Genomic DNA, 24,194 nt, shown 5'->3' with positions numbered 1-24,194 from the left:
ATACTCATTACAACGATTTATGTGTTTTTCTAATGTCAGAGAAACAAAACGTTCTCATTTTATAATGAAGGCAAATGTTTCTATTTCTAGGAGCCCTAACTTTATCAAGCAGCCACGATTCTGAATCTGGTTTTCATTCATGATTGTGATAAAGATCATCCATTCTGTAAACATTCTATGAGTTTCTGGGAGTGTTGATCATTAGAGAAACAAGTGTAATTATTTAATTACGACGCAGTTTCTATTCTCAAAAGGCTGTCAGTAATGAAAGAGACAATAAAATCACAAATGGTAATCTCTATACAGAGACAAAGTTGGCATGATAAAATTCATGGAGAATGGAATGTCTAATAAGAATGACCAAATGAAGTAAAACTAAGATGAATAGAAAAGATTGAGGCGTGAACAGCAGGAAAAAAGGGAAGAGGTAATTAGAAATTTTAAAGTGGAAATCATCGATAATTACTCAAAGGTGAAAAATTGGCATAAAGATACAAAGATGAAAATGTCTCATAAAACAGTGATTTCAACCTATGGGTCACAACCTCGCTGGGGATACCATAGCCAGCATAGCACATATTTATTTATAGTTTACAACAATAGCAAATTGCAGTAATGAGAAAGCAATGAGATAATTTTAGGGTTGGGGGTCACCACAGCACAAGGAACTACGTTTATGTATCACAGCATTAGGAAAGTTGAGGCAAAAGATGTCAAGAGCCTAAGAATATGTCATTTCAACAGATTTAAAAGAATGGTGACAACCTAGTGGCAAATTGAATGAAAGAAGTACCAAAATGGGAAGTTGGTGGTGATAGATAAAAATGAATATCGGGTTCTTTCCCAATGACGTTGAGTATAAATCAGGATGTGATGAGAGAGGGGAGCAGACAGAGCCTCCAATACAGAACATCTCATTTTACAACTCATTGTGTTTTTTTCTCTTGTTTTCCTCTGAATGGATTATAACACATACAGCAATATTTCTTAAAGTAACTTTTATACTTGTTCTGTTAGCTTTTTGCACTGTTTCATGAAATCTTAGGCTGTGATCCCAAGTTTCTCTGGCCTTCGTGCAGTAAAGACTGAGTTGTAGCTTACCTTCTCTCCCTTTTCTCCCTTTTATTTTTTCAAGACAAGGTACCATCCTGTTTTTTTTTTTTTTTTTAACTTTCTCTTTGCCCTGTCACTCTTTCTTGGAGTGTCTTTGTTTCTTTCCTGGTCTGGGTCATTTCCGAACTTCTCCAGACCCTTGAAAACCTAAACCAACTCAGTTGTCTTGAAATTTGGATATGAAAAGAAATAAAAGGAAAGTTCTCCAGCAAACAATGACAACTGACAGTTAAAGAAACGAAATAAATGAAGCGCCTTTCTTAAGTAAAAATACATAATTTATTTGAGTTATATTCTAAAGAATTATACATTTTAACTCTATTAAAAAGTGGGAGAAACAAGTTATAACAATATAATAGCTGATATTTTTATTTTTAGATCCATTTCACACATTTTATAGCTTTTCACAAAACAAATAAATTTTAGAGGATGTAACAACTGCAGTGTAGAAATGGCTTTAAAAGAGAAAAATAGAAATGAAAATATTTATGTTGTAAAAATTTTGTTAAATGTGTGAAGAATTTTCAGAAGGGTAAAAAAAGCTAAAATATAGACCAAAGCATCCTTATGGTTAAAGAAATTTCAAGGCAAAGGTGGATCAAGAGTGCAAGAGCAGTAGGAAAGTAGTAGACAAAGTTTAAAAACTAGGTGCTCTTGGGTTCATGGGAAAGAAATACTAGACTTAGCCTTGTATGGAAGACGGAAGTGATAAAGTATTGCTTGAACTAGACTGTCAAAAGGTAAGAGTCATTTTTGGAAAATACACTATGTAGAATAAGACATTATTATAATCATTGTTGCAAGACAGCAAGATGTCTGCCTTTGTTAGAGATCATTTTGCAAAATAAAAGCAGAAATGAAAACTGTCAAGGTAGCTGGAATTGGAGTGCAGAAAGATTGAATTTATAACCTAACAACCAAATTTCTTCTGGGCAGAGAAATGATAGCCCATGTACATAAATAGTCAGTCAGTCTGTGACTCAAGCCTAGAGGAAACCAAAAAGTGAGAACTTCAGGTGGTGACCGTGGAGAGAGCGAGGCATGCATGTGAGATGCATTATGAATGTAAATCAGAGATAGGATGTGCAGAGCACAAGTTGAAATGGAGAAGATCTAAAATACGAACTTAAATTCTACATTCAAAGTGACCTGAAAGAATAACTAAAAATTTCAGAAAGATTTCAAGAGTTGAGTGTTTTCCTGATGGAAGATAATGACTACATTACATACCCTGCATGGTGCCAGGGGAGAGCATAAAGCTTTTAAGAAAATGAAATTTATGAAAAGAATTTGAATTAAAATACCTAGACTAAAAATGTGTGATAAAATAAATGAAAGAAAACAAGTTGAGAGGCGAGGAATGGAACCCCAAAGCTTCAGTTAAGGCTTCTGTATAAAGAGCCCCAGCTGGGGAGTCAGGGTTTATGTCTTGTTAGCAATGTAGTAAAGCACTCTCAACAGGACAGAGAAGGAGGATTCATTATCAGTAGTGCTTTGATAACATTCAAGGAATATACACTGTGGTAAATACTTGGTGATCAAAGCACAGTGTATCCATTATGCAAAAAATTTATAAGAAATTTGGAAATAAGAGAAGTCATGAAACACTGTTAGATAAAGGAATCAAGACCATCCACTTTGGGTTTGGGAGTGAAGTGACTGGTAGCAGAGGGGAGGGTTTGGGGAAATGATGAGAAGAGGGTGCATAGTACAGACTACCTGTTGGTATTGCAAAATATCTTAATGAGACACCAAGAGTTGATTTACTGGAAGCAAGCTAGTATCTCGTGATCAAGGTGCCAAGGGTGAGCAAAGAAAAATGTATGAAAGAAAGGATAAACTATGAAAAGCTAAAACTAAATAAGTGAAGAGGGCTGGTCAGCATAAAATCATGGAATATTGGGAATGTAAAGACAATGAAGCTAAAAAATGTACTTTTGAGAGCCAAGAGTACATTAAATGGAATAAGAGCCAGAAAGAAATGGTTCTCTGACATTTCTTTTCAAATAATTGGAAGTCTCTTAGGGAAGAAACTAAAAGATGAAAAAAGGCAACAATTGATGTGTTAGCATGTAGTTTTGATTATGCTTTTGAGTGAGGTACAAAAGAGACCAAAGGACTCCCTAGAAGGGATCGAAATAAATGATAATAATATGTCACACAGATCCAGAACAGCAAATCTTACCTCTCTCAGAGGATCATTAAGTTCACTGAGAATATTCTCCTCATCGAAGATCTTGCCTTGGTATCGGTGTTCATAGTAGTCATGTATCTTCTGGCGCATGTCAGCTGGTAACTTATGGAATGACATGTATTGCTCCACTTGCTTATACTATAAACAAAGGAAAAAATAGAAAATACTGTTAGGCGTGTTAGAAATCAACCTATATGTTGCTGTACTATATTCAATAACATTGGAATACTCTGTAACAAACAGAGGAATTCCTTGTAGCAGAAACTAGAGCACCAAAGTCTAGTGTGCTTATGGGTGTCATACTCTATAAAGCATTTTATGTAGTTGACTATATCCTGAAAAGAATGAGATGCTGAAAAAAAGGCAGGAGAGGAGCTTGGGAGAATTCAGAACTGTAGCTCTAAAACAGAAATGATGGGGCCAGAATGAAAAGTGGCAGGGTGGGCACTATGCTTTACTAGTTGAGTTATGGAAGAACTCGAGATTCTCTTGGCTCTTCATTTGAAAAAAGGAATTTGTAATTTTACCTAGCACAGAGAGTTGCATCTTAAAGCTCCGACTAAGATCTGTACCTTGTTAAAACTTGAATCTAGAGGCAAAGAACTTAACAGCTCTTTGAAGACCCTAGATTCTTAAGTGACAAAGACGACAGCCTGAGGAAAAAATCAGGAGACTAGTTCTATGAAATTTTTATAAGAAGAATTTAACTGAAAATTTAATTTCATTTAGTTAGCTAATTTATATTTTTTCTTTATAAAACCTAGGTAGGGAGTGGCTTTGGGAAAGGCTGATGATTGATGTAATCCCAGCAATGTCTTCACTGAAGTGTCTCTTACATTTGCAGAAGCACATACAAAATCTTGGTAAGATAACTAACTACTCAACTCATCCAATAGGTGCATAGGAACACAGATATTTGTCCGAGAAACAGTTGGAACAGAAGAATTACAGGTATCATAGCCACATCTTTAAAGATAGTTACTCTCTGGGTCATATATACATTAAACTTTGGGAGGCATTCTCTAGGTATTCCTAATACAATATTCAAAAATTACTATACTCTGAGAATTATATCTATGTATCTATATTTTTCTATCTTTCTATTTCTACATCTATATATATTTATCTATCTCTCTATCTGTAATCTATCCATCAATCTGTCATCCATCTATATCAATCTATATATCTCCTTCTATCTCTATCTGCTGTCTACCTATCTGTCTGTGTGTGCCTGTTTATTTATTGATCTTAATCTCTATCTCTCAATCTCTATTTCCACCTCTGTCTATTGAGACAGGGTTGAGGCTTTTCTGACTGGATCTGACGAGCCTTCTTTTGAATTCACGTCTGTCACTCAAGTGTTCATATTAATGGCATGTTCCACCATATATGGCTCCAAAGCACTGAACTAATTTTATTGCAATGATGAAGGAATCAGTATACAATAAAAATTTAGTTAGTTTTTAAATAGATAATGCTACTGAAATGATTCTTACATTGAATAAAACACAAGTGATATATTTTCTTTCTTTTTCTGTTAATGGAGTCCTGACTAAAAGGTCCATGTCTCTTTAGTCCATGTACACAGTAATGGACCCAGCAACTGGTAATGGACGGCAGGTGTCACCAACTGAGAAAGTTAAGCATCAAGTCACCGCAGTTTTTCAATATTTTCCTATATTTTAAAGAGAATCCTTTATAGTTTTCCAGAGATTCATTTTTAAAAACTATTACCCTGAACTGAAACAAAACTTTCTTACAATTTTTTAATTAAATAACTATACTTGTCTTCATTTAAAAAAGAAGAAGCCTGTTTTGAAGTGTTTGAGGCTTAGAGACTTGAATGCCTGCCTCCACCCTTCTGAAGCAACGTGGCATAAGATTTTGATCTTATGTGTCAGTTCTTCACTGCCATTGTGTATAACTGAGCAATAGTTCAAGAAAATAGTCATTACATTTCAATGGAAAACTCAAACATTTATATGCCCTGGTGTTGTAGAATGTGATTTTAAGGGGTGTTACATTTGTTATGTCCTGGAACATTAGTTTAAATGATACAAAGATGTGTTGCATTCTTTCATAGTGCGATTTTTTTTAACTCTGTGAAGCTGTGATTCTTTGCCTTTCTAAAACACCTGATGGTCTAATAAAAAGCTAAACAGCCAATAGTGAGGCAGTAGAATGGATAAGTAGGGCTGATAGAGAGAATAAACGGGAGGAAAATCTGGGAGGAGGGAAGAAGAAAAGCAAGACAGAACAAGGAGAGGAGGACAACAGGAGCCGGTCACCTAGCTACACAGCAAACCACATAGAAAAAAGTAAAGAAAGGCTACAGAAATAGAGAAAGACATTAGCCCAGAGGCAAAAGCTAGTTGGGATAATTTAGGTTAAGAAAAGCTGGCTAGTAACAAACCAAGCTAAGATCGGACATTTATAATAAAAGAATATGACTCTGTGATTTATTTAGGTGTCAGACCTCCAAAGAACTAAAGAGTTAAAGAGTGGAAAGAAAAAAGTTCTGGTAGCTTCCTTCAAAGATCTGGATTCATTCTGCGTCATCCTCCATGCTGCAGAGGCACAGTGGTCTCAGTGACTTCTCTATCAGACACTTATGCAAGATTATTTAGGTAGGTAGCTATATTAGAATCTGCTTTTATTTCTGGAAAAAAATGTCTCGGTTGAATATACTTACATTTCTTCTCAAAATTGAATTTTTTCTGTACTTCAGATTATTAACTTGAGCTGGTATTCAGTTGAATGATTTCTTATTATTGTATCAATCCAACATTTTACAGATACTCATTGTAGCTCACTCATACTGAGTTAAGTTTGATTTTTAGTACATATTGCTTATTTAATAATATGCTTTGCCCAGTAATTATTTATCTAACAATTGTGAAATGATTTATTGGAAAACAGACTTTTCATGTTCTCTCTCTCTCTCTCTCTCTCTCTCTCTCTCTCTCACACACACACACACACACACACACACACACACACACACATACACATACATGCACGCAGGTTCATGTTTATCTATCTATCTCCCTTAAGGTTGGAGTTATATCACATGCCTGGATTATTATATCAGAGCTAGAATTGAAACTTGGGTCTTCACGCTTGTAGGGTAGAAACTATTACCCAATAACCTATCTCCACAGACCTGTATTAATAGCTAAAACACCATCAAACACCACTAGCAATTAGAAATATATTAGAAATATGTATTTGTAGCCTCTGCCAAGATCTTCTAAAGCAGAAGTTTACATTTAGGACACAGCAGTTTGAAGTTGAACAAACACTAAATTTCCTAGTCCCTTCTCTATGTCAAGTACCAGGTTATCTTAGGACACGAAGAAGCATATCTGAGTGCGAGCAAAGAAAAAAATAAATTCAGTTTTTGGAAAGCTAAGTTTAAGTGGCTGATGGCACATGGCCATGTTTATATGTAGGTCAGGCACTCAGAGAAGGAAATACACACGTCATTGGTGACTAAGGGACCAAGGGATGATGTGTCAACTGAGGAGAAAGCTGGCAAAGAGCAGAAGTGGCATTTTAAAAGCAGCTGAGATAGGGAAGTGGTTCAAGTTAAAGATATGGATAATAACTATGTAAGTTTGAGAGAAGGACTTAAAAAAAACTCACAAGTAACAGAATCCAGAGTTCAAGGGAGGGCAGTCAACAATTAGATAGTAGAAGAAAAGTAGGAGAAGGCAGTGGGTATGAGTTTAGAAATTATGCAGTCATCTTTGATAGAATGTAACACTTAAAAGACCTGAGAGGTCACCCTGCTTGTTTCCCCCACACATTACAGGGTGTGTCAAAATGGAAGTATCACTGGCATGTTGGGTGTCCAGCAAAAATCACTCTTCAAAGAAGACAGCTAGTGGTCTCTGGAGCCGAAATCAACTGAATGTACAAAGCTTTACATAGGTTCACAAATTTCAAAAATAAAAGACTATCGATGTTTGTGTCAGTTGCAGCAATGCATCATTGTTGAAACTTACTCAGTGTCAGATAGCAAGAGCACTTTTGTTAACCCTGGGAGCCCATCCTCAATCCCAAAAGTCTGCTTCTGTGTTTAGAGCTGTTTTATATCCACCACTCATCAATGTTTGCTTCTATTTCTTATATGAATTAAATCAGGCATTATTTTTAGGTTTATTGCCATAAAATTGTCTTTTTCCATCTTCCACATCTGAAATCTACTGTTATACTCTATGATTACAACAACAGTATTTAATTCTTCCCATTATCTCCTCAGTAAAATTGCTTAACAATCTACCTTTATTTACTCCTTCAAGAATGTTAATTATAGATCAAAAGTTACAAACTTCCTCCTTTATTTCTACTTCCTAACTTATCGCTTCTGAAAAGTGATTTTATTTCCACACTCAGAACTGAAATTCAAAACCCATAGGATTTCCTTTTTTTTAAACAAAGTAAATATCAACCACAATGTTGATATTTTTAAGGCATGTTGATTACTTATATCTTTTATTCCACTTCCCCTCCCCCAAATCTCTATATCCTGATAGTCAGCCACTGTAGTTTCCTTAGATTTCCTGCCAGTTGCAGCCTACAATACCTATATTATTTCACTGAACAAACCCTGCCAGAAACTCATAAGAAAGGGTATGTGGAATATAAGTGTCATGAATCTATGAAAATTATTAAGTTTGTGATCATTTTACCAACATATCTTAGCTATAAACAGGAGTGGGATTCATTAGGAAACTTCAATGCATGCATATTTATCCCTTCCCTCTTTTGTTACTCCTTCCCACTCCTCCTGCTCCCTTCCACATACGTAGAGTCCTCCCTTTTACTTCCATGCTCTTTCTCTTTTGACTAGCTTCTAAATGATATTAAATGTGATATTTGGGTTTGTTTTTTTTTTTAAGAGTCACTATTTCAGTTAATACGACTATGTTTAGTCCCATCCATTTTCTTGCAAATGGTAAAATTTCAATCTTCTTAAAAGATGAGTAAAATCCCACTGCGAATATATCACATTTTATTTGCCCATTCATGTACTGAAGACCATCTGGGCTGTTTCTTTGCTTAACTATTGGGAATAGTGTCAAGATATACATGGAAATGCAAGTTATTCTATCTGAAACTGCCTATGACGCATTGGGGTATACACCAAGAAGTCCATATCTGGAACATAGGCTAGCTCAATTTGTGCGGGAGGGTGTTTACATGTGCATGCAACTATGCATTGCCATGTGCATGAATAAATGTGAAAATCAGCAGCCACTTTTGATATCCTTCTCAAGAGCTCTCAACTTTTTTGTTTTTCAGACAAAGACTTTTACTCCCTGACCTGATTTGGCTAGAATGGTTGACCAACAAGCCAAGAAGTGGATCCTCCAGGTCTGCCAAGTACTTTCCCAATCTTAACCATCTCCCCAAATTGTAGAAGCTCTACTTTTAACTGTTTTGAGGAACCTACAAGCTATTTTATATCTTAGTATTGACTGGTGATATATTTATGGCATCTTAAATTTAATAACCTAAGTTTGATGCCGAGCCTCTGAATTTAACCATCTATGCTACTCTTGATTTATCATTTATTTAGCATATTACTTTTATGTGTTTCTTTCTTCTGTTCCTTTTATATTCTCTTGTTTGTCCCATACATTCTAAATTGTTCCCTAACATTTCTAGAAATAATTTTTAATCTTGCATATTTCTTCTTTTATATAAACCTAAAGTATTCTAATATATGGAATTTTAAAATGATTCTAAGGTGTCACTATACTCCTGAAATTTGGATGTTTATGAAAATGTAGACTTTACATCTAGGTTTAGCCTCAGGGAGTTTTGTTGACCTTGTCTTTTATATGCAATTCTGAATGCGAGACAAATGCAGAAAAAGCTGTGATGATTTAAAAGTGGGTGGCACTGGAAAGTGAAAATGTCAACATTAATGTGTAACACTGTTCCCGCATGCTCAAATCATAAAACAGAACTAAAATAATCTCTTCAGGAAATAAGGGCATGGTAAATACAAGACATTCAGCATTACAAGAAAAAAATGACATTTTTCTTGTTTTCAGATGATTTTCAAAAATATTATTTTTTTGAAAAAAAACCTTGGTGATGCTTAGAATTGAACCCAGAGCCTTAAAAAAATATAGTAAAATGCTCTATCAGTTTGCTAATATCCCTAGCCACGTTTAAGTTGTTTTCATATGCAGAATATTACATCCTTATAACATGCCAAGCTTTTGAATTGCATATTTATTCATTTCAGTTCTTAGGATATCAAAAAATCATGTTGTATTGCTCATGTCAAAGGTTTGATGACTATTTATCTACATCTTCCTTATCACCATTTTAGTTAAATCCACTTACTGTTCCATGAAACTAATGGCTAACTTTTTAACCACAAGCACATTGTCAATGCAATTATGCCTAATGATATTCTGCTATAGTCATTGATTAGTGTCTAACCCAATTGTCATCAGATAGGTTTTATCCAGCAACTGATGGAAACAGATGTAGACCAACAATCAAACATTAGGCATTGCTTGCGGATTCCTGCAGAAGAAGAGGAAAGGATTGTAGGAACCAGAGAAGTCAAGAACACCACAAGAATATCTACAGAATCAATTAAATGGGCTCATAGGTCTCACAGAGACTAATTCGACAAGGAGGAAGTCTGCCTGGGACTGACCTAGACTCTCTACATATAGCTTGATCCTCTTATGGAACTATTAATGGGGAGAGCAGGGGCTGTTGCTGACTCTTACTGGCTTTGGGGACCCTACTCCTCAGAGTCTCTCATGCTTGAAGACATCAGCCTTGTAGGCAAATAATAAGCATCCACATTCTCCATAAAACTAGAAAAATTACAACAGAAACTATTACAAGGTGAAAGCTTGGTGTTCTTTCCAATAGTGGTCTCTTCCAGTTGGCATGGCCCTATCATTTGCAGAAGCCGGCTCTGTGTTCAGAGATCCAACGTAAAAGCACTCTTTTGTATATTAAAATATGCAGCCTTTAAAATAATCTTTAGAAATTGTTTGCATTATGTGCAGAATATTTTATGGTCATATTATTGTAGTGTTTTGTTTGAAAATGGCAAATTTAGAGTGGGGAAAAACCATCAATAACATGTATCGATAATTAAATAACTAAAAAAAGTAAGAACAAGAAGTTAGTGGACTTAGAAATCAGAAGAAAGTGCCTAATAGTGAAAGCAATTTTTCAACATATATATACTATATATTCAATATATATTGAATTTTTAAATTTCAGTAGCTTTCCTCTTCAAACAGAAAAACATTCTTTAAGTGAAACAACTACTTAAAAACAAAAATTTCTTTAGTGTTAGCAAATTAGAATTATTTTTAAGAAATCCATGAAAAGGAATAATAAGCATGGGATTAGCAAACTACCATAAATTTACTTTTAATTTAATAATTTTCATTAGATATTTTTAGGGTTTTTACCCTTAAAATAACATTCCAGTTGTGTGTGGTTTGTGGCATATACAGTGAAATCGAAGATTTTCAGCCCAGGCTAGCCTGGCCTACAGGACAAGATGCTGTCTCAAGACATTGTGTTCCAGCCCATGGTAATTTTGAATGCTTCAAAAACACCGAGTCTATGCTAATGTCATCACAGGTAAGGTTAGAAACAATGTTTATATACACTCTTTTCTAGCTCTGATGAACTTTTAAAATAAAACAAATAATCAGAAATACCTAGTAGGTTTGATACATAGGAATACAGACGAGTTTGTAAATAGTAGAATCTATATAGATATTTCTTGTTGCTCATTGGTTTTATAATTATATCTCTTGATCAATTTAGTATTTACTATAATTACAGATGTGTATTATTTTCATTCTTTTTATTTTCTTAGCTTACAAGAGGTAGCAGTGTGTGTTATCTTGTTTTAATAGTTGTGGTTGATCTAGCACTACACTGTCTGAAAAAAATGGAAAAACTCTAAAAATGTAATCAAGCATGAACTATCTATAAAATACACATACACACACTACACACACACACACACACACACACACACACACACAAGTGCCACTGACATTCTATACCATTTGAAATTTTTGCTCTTTTCATTTATTTCTATGGGAATTCTTTCTTGCTTATTTTAATGGAAATAGATTTTTGTAAATATACAATATATTCTGATTGTACTATCTTTTCTCACAACTCCCCCAAATCTTCTTGACTTTCCCCATCCATCCAAATCTACAGCATTTCTGTCTCTCTTTACAAAACGGACAGGCATCTAAAAATTAATATTAAAATGAAGCAAACTGTAATAGGACAAAATAAACAAACAGAATAAAAGAGCAAAAAAAGCACCAGAACACTTATATGCATAGGAACACGCATGTTTGCGTGCTCAGGAATTCCATAAAAACACACAAGTGGAAGCCATACAATTTCTTAAATCTCTGGAGTTTGTTGGCAGCAGAAGAGGCTACACAATTTCCTTTGACTTGTGGAATGGTACTCTTGGTTAAGCAAAATACACAAATATATTAAAGATCAGAACTGTGCTGTGCACATATTATCGAAAAGAAGAAGGAAAAAATGTGTACCGCAGCAAGAATGGTCACTTAGTGATCTAAATTCCTATTGTTATTTATTTTATTAACTTTCTAAAAATACATATGTTTATGAGATGTTTAGTTGTCTTACTTACATCTATTGAGCTTATAATAAAGGAAAGAAGCAAATCTCAAATAGAAAACCAAAGGAAAAGGATACTATATACAGCTATCAGGTTATACTCTGTGTGGGCAGAGATGTGCATTATGGGAATTTTGCAAATCTATCAATATTTAATGTGGTGTTGGGTAATAATAATAGAAATGACAATGTTCATGTAATGATTTGAAGCTTTCAGAAAGCTCTTAGCCTTCTGACTACCACAAGAATCTCAGAATATGTGGTTTTATTAGTGTCTTCATGTAGATCCCGAGAAATGCTTAGAGTAAATTCAATGATTAAGGCAAAAGCAATTCCACTGTGTCTCCAAGACTCTAAAATATTGCTCATATTTCTGTGCATTAACTGTTACATAATGGTGATGTAGAAAATGAAAGCCAACAGCTACTGACATTATTTCTTAAAAATTTCTAGATGATTTCAATATTCAGCTCAGCTTGAGAAAGAGAGTAATGTATCTAGAAGTCTGACTTATGCGAAAAACAAAATGGGACAGACAAGAAAAAGATATCAAATCCTACCTTGCACCAGAAAATAATTAAACTACGTGTCTAACCTAGTAGCTTCCCAGGAGTCAGGACTGTGGCTGGGAGACACATTGGAGTATGCAACAGGCAAGGGACTACAGTTCGTCTGCACAAAAGACTTAGCATTTATAGTATTAAGATATTCAAGTTTATTTGCGCCTTGTGAAGTTGCAGCCTTCGCAAAATTGTAGAAGTGAAAGTGGCCAGCCACAGGTCAAGGAAAATAGTGAAAGGTATGATAAAAGGTGGGAGATGTAAGATACCCTTAACAGAATTAAGATCTCAGGAGAGTTATGCACTTTCTCATTTGCCAATACCTTAATTTCCTGTCTTCTCACCAACTCAGCTTAAACTTTGTCATTCTGCTAATTGTTAGTAATAAGAAAAAACTGATCATTTAAAAGTTGACCTGGGAGCCTTTTTCTACTGGCAAATTTTGAGGAACCAATGTGTATCTAGGGAATGAGAATAACCATTATCAAAGCCTCCCGTTAAGATGCAAAGAGAGGCAGTATATTGTGAGCAAATCTTGCTCTTCAGAGTTCAAATTTCACATCTTTCCCTTTTTCTTAATTCATGACTTAATATAGCAACTTGACTCTCCTCGTCTTCTGTTCCTTCATCACATAAATCGGTATGACAAGGTGCAGACATTTCATTGAAGAGTAAAATAAGATCTGGTATATAATAGTTCTAAATGAATTTCCTGGGTCATGATCACTTGAATTAGAAACAACTTATTTCAAGGGCACAAACAAGGATGCATATGGAATGTTCTAAGCTCAACAGATAAGAGATAGTAGTGCTTATAAATACATTATACTTTTTAAGTAAAAAGAAAATGAAGTTATCACTGTGTGTTCCTGGGATGTCACAGTTAGAGGGGTCTGCAATCCTTCAGGCATTTCTATCAGTTAAGACCTTGTCTGCCATTGCTCTCATGGTAGATTAAATGGGGCATATTGAACATAATTCAAACTGTCCTAGAAGACTCATCATCACAGTCATCAGAAGCAACATTATTTACACAAGCTCTAGTAGGTGTTTCTGGTTATCCTCAATTTTCAAGTGATTTCCTAAAGTGTCAGATTAATTTCTCATCCCCTATGCTCCTAAATATATAGTGTCCTGATTTTCGTCTCCTCTCTCTTGCCCTTTGCCGCAGGCATTTCTTTAGCTCCTTTGTGTCTGTTCTCTTTATGTTCTCGTCTTGATTTTTCCTGTAACTTTCCAATCACTCTGGGACCTGTTTTGCACAGAATCACCTGCAACCTATTCTTTGCAGCCTTGGTAATGGGAGGGCTTGCAAAAATGAATCTCTAGCACGGTGGTTGATTCTTGGTAAAGCCAATTAAAATAACATATTTAAAGAGGTAAAAATATGCAAAAACTCCTTGTAAGTACATGTTGACACCTACTCCCACGACTCAGGGGGAATTTTAGTTTAATTATTTCTGACTTTGTGATCGAAATATCAGGTGCCTATGTGCTTGGGTGTTACCAAGTGTACATAATGGCACAGCCAACTACGGTGTGACTCTATAATGCTGCAAAGTTGGTGGAAATAAAATCACCCAAGAGGGTGATATAAAAGATATTTGTTTAAGAAATAATTCTTGGCACAAGTAATTAATGTCATTTATATAGAATAAAAATGGTCAGGTTATTCTAAGAAAAGTGTTCTCTTTGTCCTATGTCCCTTGCCAGTACTACACATTAATGAATTATGTGCATAAAGATGACCCAGAAGACACTTTAAGTGTCTTTTGGATCATGTCAGTGAGATTAACACACATTTAGTAGAAAAGAAACATTGAGAGCTGGAGGGCACCGTGGAGATAATTGTTTCCAACCCTCTCATTTCACAGATGAGCAGAAAAAGCCCAGGGTGGAGAATTCATTTCCGCAGGGTTGACATCTAGTTAGTAAAGGTCAGGTAGGAAGCCAGTTCTCTGAATTCTTAATGGAAAGTCCTTCCCTATACCATCATGCCACCCTATTATCTGGTATTATTGATTATCCTTTGGTGTTTCGCAGAACTTGTAACACACACACACACACACACACATATATATTTCTCTTAAATATATAAATATATTTATATTTATATTAAATATATAAATAACAATAATTTGTTAACCAGGACAATAATGTTGACACTCCTGGATAAAGAGCCTCTATGACCAGAAAGAGAAAACTTCTCACTCTTGAGCAGTAGTGTATGCCATCTGAGACTGAGGCTGGGTTTGAAGCCAGGCAGTATCAGAACACATTCTCCAGCCCTTACTGGGAGAGACACACTTCTCCCAATGTGGGGTAAGAGATAGTTACCCAGGCATCTACTCATGAATCCATCCAATCCATCCATACTGAAAAATCTCGATGGTTTTCCTCATTCTTCTTTAATGGCATCATTCTTTTCATGTGGTATGTAGGGAGCTGCCAGGATGTCGCCTTGGCGAGATAGTGCCAGCAGTCCTACAGCCTGGAGGTATACAAATCCTTTGTCGCTGCCGTCCAGGCCAGTGTGCTTGGAGTCTTGTTTTGCATTTCAGAGATGTGGTTCCCTGACCTGTCCTGTGGCCTTGGGCCCTAGCAGAATGGCATCAACCAATCAGCATTCAAGCCTCTCCACCGGTTAAAAGCAGCTGCCTCTGGGCTCTGCTTCCTCTCTCTAAGCTTTCGCTCGTCCCTGCACTCTCTCTTCCCTTCCCCCAATTTTCCTCAATCAAGTGCTCCGAATAAAGACGTGATCAGGGAAGGAATTCTCGTTTTTCGTGGCGTTCATTCCTGCTGGTCAGGAAGCGCGACGCAGTGGTACCCTTTCACTTCCTGCGGTCACTAATATACACAGAAGAAGCACTCTTTTATTTTCTTAAAGTGAACCTATGGTAAAGTTTCTATTCTTTTTGTTTTCTTTTCTTTTCTTTCTTTCTTTTTTTTTTTTGAGACAGGGTTTCTCTGTAGCTTTGGGTCCTGTCCAACAACTAGCTCTTGTAGACCAGGCTGGCATCAAACTCACAGAGATATGCCTGCCTCTGCATCCAGAGTATTGGAATTAAAGGTGTGTGCCATCACTGCCCGGTGATAAGGATTGTTTTTGTCTTATATTTAGATTAGTTGCAATCACAGTAAAGAAATCAAAAAGATTATCTTGATTAAAGTTTTGAAAGCTGATATAAATAGTAATAAACTCTAAACTTTAACCAAATTTAGCTCAATGTAATGTTACATTTCTTGATTGTCACAAATGCCTCATAAAGTTTTCTGTATTCCATATAAATATATACATAGGATATATTGTACCTATTATAATATAGATATTGAATGCTCCCACAAAAACCATGATTGAAAACTTGCACCCACCAAAAAGCGGTACTGGGAAGTAGGATACCCTGAAGAAGTGGAGCCTGGTAGGAGATTTTTAGCCATTTTAGACTTACTCCACAAATGTGTAGTGGGCCACTGGGCTCTCTTCTTTGCTTTCTAGCCAGCAGGTCACTGATTGTTACCCTTTATTCTCTACTACACACGTGGAAGATAAGCGCTAACTCTCCACAGGCCTAAAGGTAGAGGATCTGAGAGATCATGTCTCAAAACTTCTAACAGTAGAATAGTCATGAACCAAATAACTTTATCTATGAATATGATAAAAATCTCAGGAATTTATTGCAGCAATGCAGAGCTGACTAACAGTGGTAACGCATCATAAGCAAGACTTTTATGCATATTTTTATATTAAGGTTTCCTGGCAGTAAGAGAGTAAGCTAGCCTGCTGCTTGTATAAAGTAAGATTAGTTTTCTCGTTCCATTTGAAGCTAGAACACTATTAAATGTTCCTTTTCCAGGGATCCTGCAGTGTCTGAATGTGCTGTGAACACAGTTGCTTTTCACAGCTGTCTTGAATCATCCTGAATCACAGCGTTTTCCTCTACTGGAGTTGTTAGAAAGTCACAAGGTTATTCCAGGGAACAAAACAACTTTCCTTATTTGACGTCTTAACCTTAACTCGTGTAAGGATCTCAATAATAACAATAATAGTAGTATTTACGGAAGTGAGAGCATTTTCTATTGAACTGTTTTAATAAAGTATATGTCCTGTAAAATCTGATGCTTTTGAAAAATAGCAGTGTTTTTCAGAAAATTTCTAGATGTCCTCAAGTCTAAAAGAAACATATAAGGTAAGTCAAACTAGGTCCTCCTGCTATCAGGTAAAAATAATTCGTTCTTTTGTTGGACATGGATCAAATTAATTTAAGAGGATCCATGTTTTTATTGAGAAATGGAGACAGAGTTATCAATGCCATTAGCTCAGTGTCAAAGTGTGTCCAATTTCAACTATAACAACAAAGTCTAGAGAACAGGTATGCTAATAATATCCTGTGACTATGTTCTGATAACTTTGGTGTGTCTTACTGCCACTGCCCCTCCTTTGATGTAAGTATAACTTAACAGTAATTCCCTTAAATTATTCAATATTTCAATTTAAAGAATGAGTATATCATTTCAAAATCTCCAATTAGGTTTTAATTCTAAAACACAATATAAACACCATTCATATCTATCCATTTAAAGCTACATGGGCCATTTCCAGAAAATATGAATATAAGAGTACTGAATATTTTTGCCAATATTTTAATATCACTATATACAAGATTCTTCTATTTCTTTCGAATCCAAATAAATTTGCAGGATCTTTGGTTAGTGAGAGAAGAGAAATTATACTCCTAAGAAGTCCATTAAAACTTGCTGTAGAAGCTACATGGAATTAATTATTTTAACTATTCTCTAAAACAGAAAATGATTTGTGGCTTGAAAAGTAAAATTTATAATCCATTTATACTCCAAATTCTTCACAGTTTAAATTTTGTAAATTAGTTCTTTTAGAATTTTGTTTGGGGGAATTGTAGTTTAAAGTTCTATGAAGATCAAGTACTTTGAAAGCTCCATGTAAATACAAATGCTTTCAGTTCAAAAATGAACTGAAAAAATGAAAATTATAGGCTTAATGTCCTTGATTTATGGCTAGAGTCTGCAAATGAGTGAGTACATACCATATTCATCTTTTTGGGTCTGGGTTATCTCACTCAGGTTAGTGTTTTCTTTTTCCATCCATTTGCATGCAAAATTCAAGATGTCATTTTTTTTTAACTGCTGAATAGTACTCTAATGTGTATATATTCCACACTTTCTTTATCCATTCTTCCAATGAGGAGTATCTAGGTTGTTTCCAGGTTCTGGCTATTACAAATAATGTTGCTATGAACATAGTTAAACATATCATTTGCAGACTCTAGCCATAAACCAGGATTAAGTCTCTATTTCACAAGCCTAGAGAAGTCAAATAACAAGGTGAACCCAAAGAAAAACATATATAGATCCTCCTGGAAACTGGAAACAAACAAGATTGCAGGGCAAAAGTTGGGAGCATGGGGTGGGGATAGGGGTGAGAGTGAGGTTGGGGGAAGGGTAGAGGGGGGAAGGAAAGGAGAGGGGAATGACTGGCAAGAGCTTGGGGGTGTGGGAGGGTGGAAACTGAAGAAGGGCAGATATAGGAGCAAGGAAGAAGATATCCACATTAAGGGAGCCATTTTAGGGTTGGCAAGAGACTTGGCTCTAGAGGGGATCACAGGTGTCCACGGGATGTCCCCAGCTAGGTACTTGGGCAGCAAAGCAGAGCAGAGGGTGCCTGAACTGTCCTTGCCCCACTATCGCACTGATGATTATCTCGAATATCACCATAGAATTTTCGTCCGGCAACGGATAGAGATAGAGACAGAGACCCTCGTCAGAGCAACAGACTGAACTCCCAAGGTCCAATAGAAGGGCAGAAGAAGGGAGAAGATGAGCAAGGAAGTCAGGACCATAAGGGATTGGTCCACCAACTGAGGCAGTGTGCCTGTTCTTATGGGAGCTCACCAAATCTACCTGGACCCGGTCTGAAGGAGCATGTGATCAAACCGGACTCTCTGATTGTGGCTGACAATGGGGGCTGACTGAGAAACCATTGATAAAGGCATTGGGACTTGTTTTTTACAGCATGTTCTTGCTTTTTTGGACCCTAGTCTATATGGATGCACAGCTTCCTAGGCCTGGATATAGGGGGGAGGGCCTTGGACTTCCCATAAGGCAGGGTTCCCTGCCCTCTCTCAAGGAGGAAGGTGAGTGGGAGGTTAGGAATTAGGAAGGGATTGGGAAGAGGGAAGGAAGTGTGAATATTTAAATGGAAAAAAATGATTTAAAATTCAAATAAAAAGGAAAATGAAAATTACATGTGAAGGTCTGGTGGATGGCTATAATACAATAGATATCTCAATGATTCCTCTATTATAGCAAATGCAGCCAGGAAGAAGGCAAGGTGAAGCCTCTGATATACTCCTTTAAGTCCAATTAACACAAATATTTAAAATTTTAAAGTAAAAGCATACAGCTGAAAGCATCTATGTAACATTGGCAAAGCTGGAGTTTTCAAGGTAAGCGTTGCTTATTGTTAGTCACATTAACCTTCTAATATTCTCGATTATCTAATACTCCAGAATACATAATGTAGTGATGGAGGAATCGGATTTTCCTACTCATCAAGTATTTGACCATTTGGTATCAAAATTCTCTGCACCATTAGCAAATATTGGGATAAAATTTCACCTTGCCAGTTAGGATGCTAGATTGTGCTTTTTGAGATAATAGCAAAAGTCATCTGATTCACAAACAACTTCTGAAGATGAAACTTGTTGGCTGTTTGTCTAAAGACGCTGGCCTGGAGTATAAGACTATTAAACATCAGTGTCATTCGGGTTGTTAGGTATGTGGGGGTGGAATATGATTTGATATCTCTTGATCTCAGGTATTTTATTTCTAAATTTTGACTTGAGAAGACAAACATGAGAATGTCTAAACAGAAACATTGTCCCTTTTCTTAGAATTGCTGGGATTAAAAAAAAAACTTACTGTGAAAGCTTCAAGCTTTTCTTAAAACTAAAATCTTAAACTTATAAACTAAAACCACATTTGTGTTAAAGTGGTCTGTGTGGCACTAATTATCAGATAGATAACTTAGTATTTAAAATGGAAAGATGTTATTCTACTGAACGGCTTATATGCTACTTTCCAAAGCACTGGGTTTTAAATTCATGATTCTTTAGCATCATGTAGGTTCAGATTTTGGATGGTATGTAAAATAGGGCTGAATATTAAATGATTTTATAATATTGAAGAGATATGAGGTGCTATTTTGTGCAAGATTTTTCAGAATGCTAATACAAATGCTTTTTCTGATAATTACATACATATTTCATGAATTTCTTGAAGTTTAGAACCAAGTCATCTGAATTACTTATAAAAAAGGTAGAATTAATGCATTTGTTTACTGGGTTTATTAAATATGTGTTTTTCTCCAACATATTGGTAATTGGCAAGAATACTGGATCATTATTACTAGGAACAAGTAGTTTCAGCAAGAAAAGCTGCCAGGGAATCAGGGCTTAATCGTTCACCTTTTTTTTTTTTTCAAAAGCAAATTACCTGGAGTTGGAGAGATGACTCAGTACTTAACCTGAGTTCAGATTCGAACCACTCACACATAAAATTGGGCACTACAATGTATGTCTGTCACCCTAACATGGAAGCCAGGGAAAAGATGAACATAGATCCTGTTCCACAATAAATAATATGGGTATCCTAGAAGAAAACAGTTACTTTCATTTATGCATATAGGTTAAGCCCCGCTGCACAAATATGTGAACATACACATGGACTTCACACACATGCAAACTTAACATATTTCAAATGTAATCAAACCTACTGTCAATTTCCCTCAAATCTCCAGTAATTCTTCTAATTTTCAAATAATGTTTACCGTATTCTTTTCCCCTAGTGCTTGGAAAGGAACCCAGGGCAAGCTGGAAAATACGATGCCACTGGGCTGCATCCTATCTTCTTAAAGTGCCTTTCTGCTGACAATGACATTCCTTAGTTTGTTAAGTCCTTAAAACCATTGTGCAAAAATATCTGCAGGAATTAAGTGGCAATGAAATTAAACAATAAAACCTTTCAATAAACCAGAAAAGAAAGTAGCAAAATAGTCATATTCTGCATGAATCCCTTGGGGCTGGTTAGAAACAGTCACCTCCTTTGAAGGATACAGGGATTCTGTGATCCACAAGCTCTTACTCGTTGTCTCTAGAACGACCTTGTCTCTACAGTGTGCTTGTTGCCCCAAAAGAGGGATTCTCACTCTAGTCAATCATTTTATCACTTGATCAGAACTTAGAGAAACATAGACGAGGACTGGGATCTTCAACAACAGCCTTTCTAAGCCAGATGAACACTATGTAACATTATTCTACTAGGCATCTTGGCACAAGAACAGTGACTTTTAGTGATGAAGTTTTCTATTTACCACATTTAAATATGCCTTTTATCTGTAATGTCTACTTTTTCTTTCCCCTATCTTCTCATTGTTTTCCATGCACCAACCATTTACAGTTTTGCTTTTATCTTCGGGAGTAGAGCTTGGAATAAGAATTCACTAACACTAGCCATCTGAACATGTAAAAGATTCATTTATTTCTTAGATCCTCTCTAAATATCACTAACAAAACTACATCACTGAATATAACTGTTATCTTTATTAAGTATGTCAATGCCAAGGATTTTAACAGAGGTTTACACAGAGGTGTTTAAGCAATCTTCAAATATTTCTTTCATTAACTCTAATAGTAACGTAGAATAATCTTTGAATGCGAGGTATTTTGACAAAGCTTAAACAATGAGTTTGGGATATTTTATATAATTATCTGAAAATGTAACATTTAAGTAAAATATTGTATATTTAAATAAAAATTTTAGGTCAATGTGGTGTATAGATACATTATTTATTTGCTACCACTACTTTATTGATTTTTTAAAAATTTGACTAACAATATAGTCAGTTTTTAAAAAATTATTTAGTTCATTGTATGTGTTCTTAAGCAAGAACAACTATGACTGACAAAAGTTAGTTACAAAAGTATTTATAGTTCAGAGATTATAATTTAGTTTTATACAAACTTTCTCTGAAAACAGTAGGGAAAATCTGTTTTAAGGCTTGAGAACACATGGTCAGATCACAACTGAGAACTCAGGGGGAATGCAGTTTTTAGTACCTGCAGTTTGTAAAACATTTTTGTAGAAGTGCTATCTGTGTTAAAGGAAATACATTCTTCCAATAATTTATAGATTCTTTACGGCTCCCAATAGTTGAAAAGTTGTGCGTAGGCCGTACATAGATAACACGTTCTGTGTTCAGCTCTACCCTGGGCTTTATTTTTCTGCTGTAGTGTGCATGTCATATTTGCTGTCTTCCACCTCTGTATAGAGTAGGGGCATAGGAAATAATGGTTCTCCACTTTCTGAATGAAATCCGAGAGGTTTGAGATCTCACGGGGAGTTCTGTTTTCCACACAGTGCGGGAATTGCCAAGAGACCGCAACCATTTTCCTGCCTCTGTTTCTTAGTGTTGTATCTCTGGCAGAGGTCATTAGTTTCTCACTTTAATCTTCTCTCTACCTGTTCCCTATGGAAAGAACTTCAAGCTGGCCACAGAGCTGTCCGTTTCTCAGGCTCTTTCAGTATCAACATGGTTAAGTTCTCATCAACAGAGATTGAACAGAGATAAGTGTGTCCTGTTCTCTTACGACTGCCATGCTGCCGAAGAAAGACCTGACCATGGTACAGACTCGGACATTCAGAAATAAGGTTAGTAGTGTCTGGAATCTTGTGGAAAATGCAAGTCTATAATTCATATGCAAACTTAATGAAGCAGAATCTCTGGGAGTGGGGCCCAAGAATGCTTGTTTTCACCAACTCACGAAATGAATATAAAACACAGCAAAAATTTGGAAAGCATCCCAGCTCAAGGACTAGCTTGGAGACTGTGTTCCCAGATGGCCTCTGGAGCAGAACCATACACTGATACGGCTTCCAAACCACAGAGGTTGGTTGTGAAGTTACAAATTCTTTTAAGTCACTTGAGTTGGGTCTTTTCCTTGTCCAAAGTTAGCATTTGCCCAGCATAGGCTTTTCCCCACCACACATATCCTGGAAGAGGCTGTATAATATGTTTCTTTATTTAATATTTACACTTGTTAATGCTGCAATCTTCTTTGAGCTTGTGCAGTTGTTGGGGGGCACAGAGGTCTTTGCACTCAGAGAGAAGCACTAAGAGAATCAGGAATGTTAATCACACAGGCCATCTCCTAAATGGAGGAGATAAAAGTCAAATATCTGCATTTCAGGCAGAAAGTTGAGAGTGGATTTTGTTAGCAAATGGGTAGCCTTTTTGGTATCTGTGGGGGCAGATGTCAACCAAATTCCCACCAGTGGTTATTCCGACAGATCCCTCCCTCCCCAGCCTATTACTCATCTGTTGGGAAGACATCACATGTACTTTACAGCCTGCTGCCCTTCATGCTATCAGTCACCATGCTAGATTCTAGGTCTTTTAGCTATAGAACCCAGCCCCATGGTCACATGTACTTTGTAGAAGAATTTTTATACAGTTCTACCTTAAAGTGTCTTGGAATTGAACTGATTGTACTGATGGTTGCCTGGAAGCTTTTCCCCAAATTGCATTGTGTTTTAAATATGCTGACAATGAACTGTCTGGCATTAGAGTCCGCGAGTTCTGATTCAGGTTAACAAAGTCCATCTTTACCAGGCTTTCAGTCTTGTCTCTTCATGGGGTTTGCTTCCCTGTGTGACACCTGCACAAAACCCTCACAAAGCAAAGCGACACCATTTCCTTAATGCCAAAGAACAAGAGGCCATTTCCACTTCTCCCTAATGTATTTATCCAGCTTACTGCCATTTGATACAAATGTCGCAGGAAATTCTTTTATCATCCCTTGTCAAGTCCTAATGATTAGCAGACTCTCTACATGTTTAAGCTAAACTACAGGAGGGTTAATGAGGTCTACAAAGTCTCTCTCACTGTGACTGTGCCGCTCTATACTTCCCAGGTCATCTTTGCTCTGGGATTCAGTCACACTTTCCATGGCTGTCCTTGAGTCCTGCCAGCTGCTTTCATACTGATGTTTTGCCTGTAAGGACCCAGTGCAAAGAAGTAGTCTTCTTTCTACTCATCTTTCATGTCTCTTAATATAATTTCTATTCTCCCCACACTCTCTCCCCAGTATATTGAACATAAATAAATGCAATGTAAAATCTTACAATGTCCTATCATGCTGTTACCTTTCTTTTATTAACTAATTCAAAAGACTTCATGATGTACAGCTTCCTCTGAATCTTGTTATTAGTGATTTTGACTCTCCTGTTCTCACCTACTGAATGGCAAGAAACCCCTTAAAAAACAATGCCATACATATTTGTTCAATGTTTCCTAATCTTTTGTGATAAATGTTGGACAAATAAACATTCAATAAATAGACATTTGCTTGATAGAAGATTTTGATACTTAGTGCACAGATTATTTTTCCCTGTGGACTACTTGGATCCCACTGACTCATAAATAATAATGTTTCTAGGGTTTTATTCATTAGATGTACCTACTTATAATACTGAAGTTTCTTATTTGATATTTAACATTTGTGCTGGTGATTCTATCAGAAAGTGTTTGTTTTATTTAATCACAGAAACTGCAGTCTAAA

The 24,194-nt window shown here is 36.1% G+C and overlaps 1 protein-coding gene across 1 annotated transcript in view; it reads right to left on the bottom strand.

The window, feature by feature from the left end:
* The window catches only part of Hcn1 (hyperpolarization activated cyclic nucleotide gated potassium channel 1), a 374,094-nt gene that overhangs the window by 72,984 nt on the left and 276,916 nt on the right, over positions 1-24,194 (bottom strand). Inside the window, exon 5 of the mRNA XM_048443061.3 lies at positions 3,299-3,445. Coding sequence (XP_048299018.2) covers positions 3,299-3,445 — 147 coding nt within the window. The remainder of the gene's footprint in view (positions 1-3,298; positions 3,446-24,194) is intronic.

Source organism: Myodes glareolus, chromosome 15 (assembly GCF_982192425.1).
Source record: "Myodes glareolus chromosome 15, mMyoGla1.1, whole genome shotgun sequence".
Classification (NCBI taxonomy): Eukaryota; Metazoa; Chordata; class Mammalia; order Rodentia; family Cricetidae; genus Myodes; species Myodes glareolus.
This window is presented reverse-complemented; position numbering and strand designations above follow the sequence as displayed.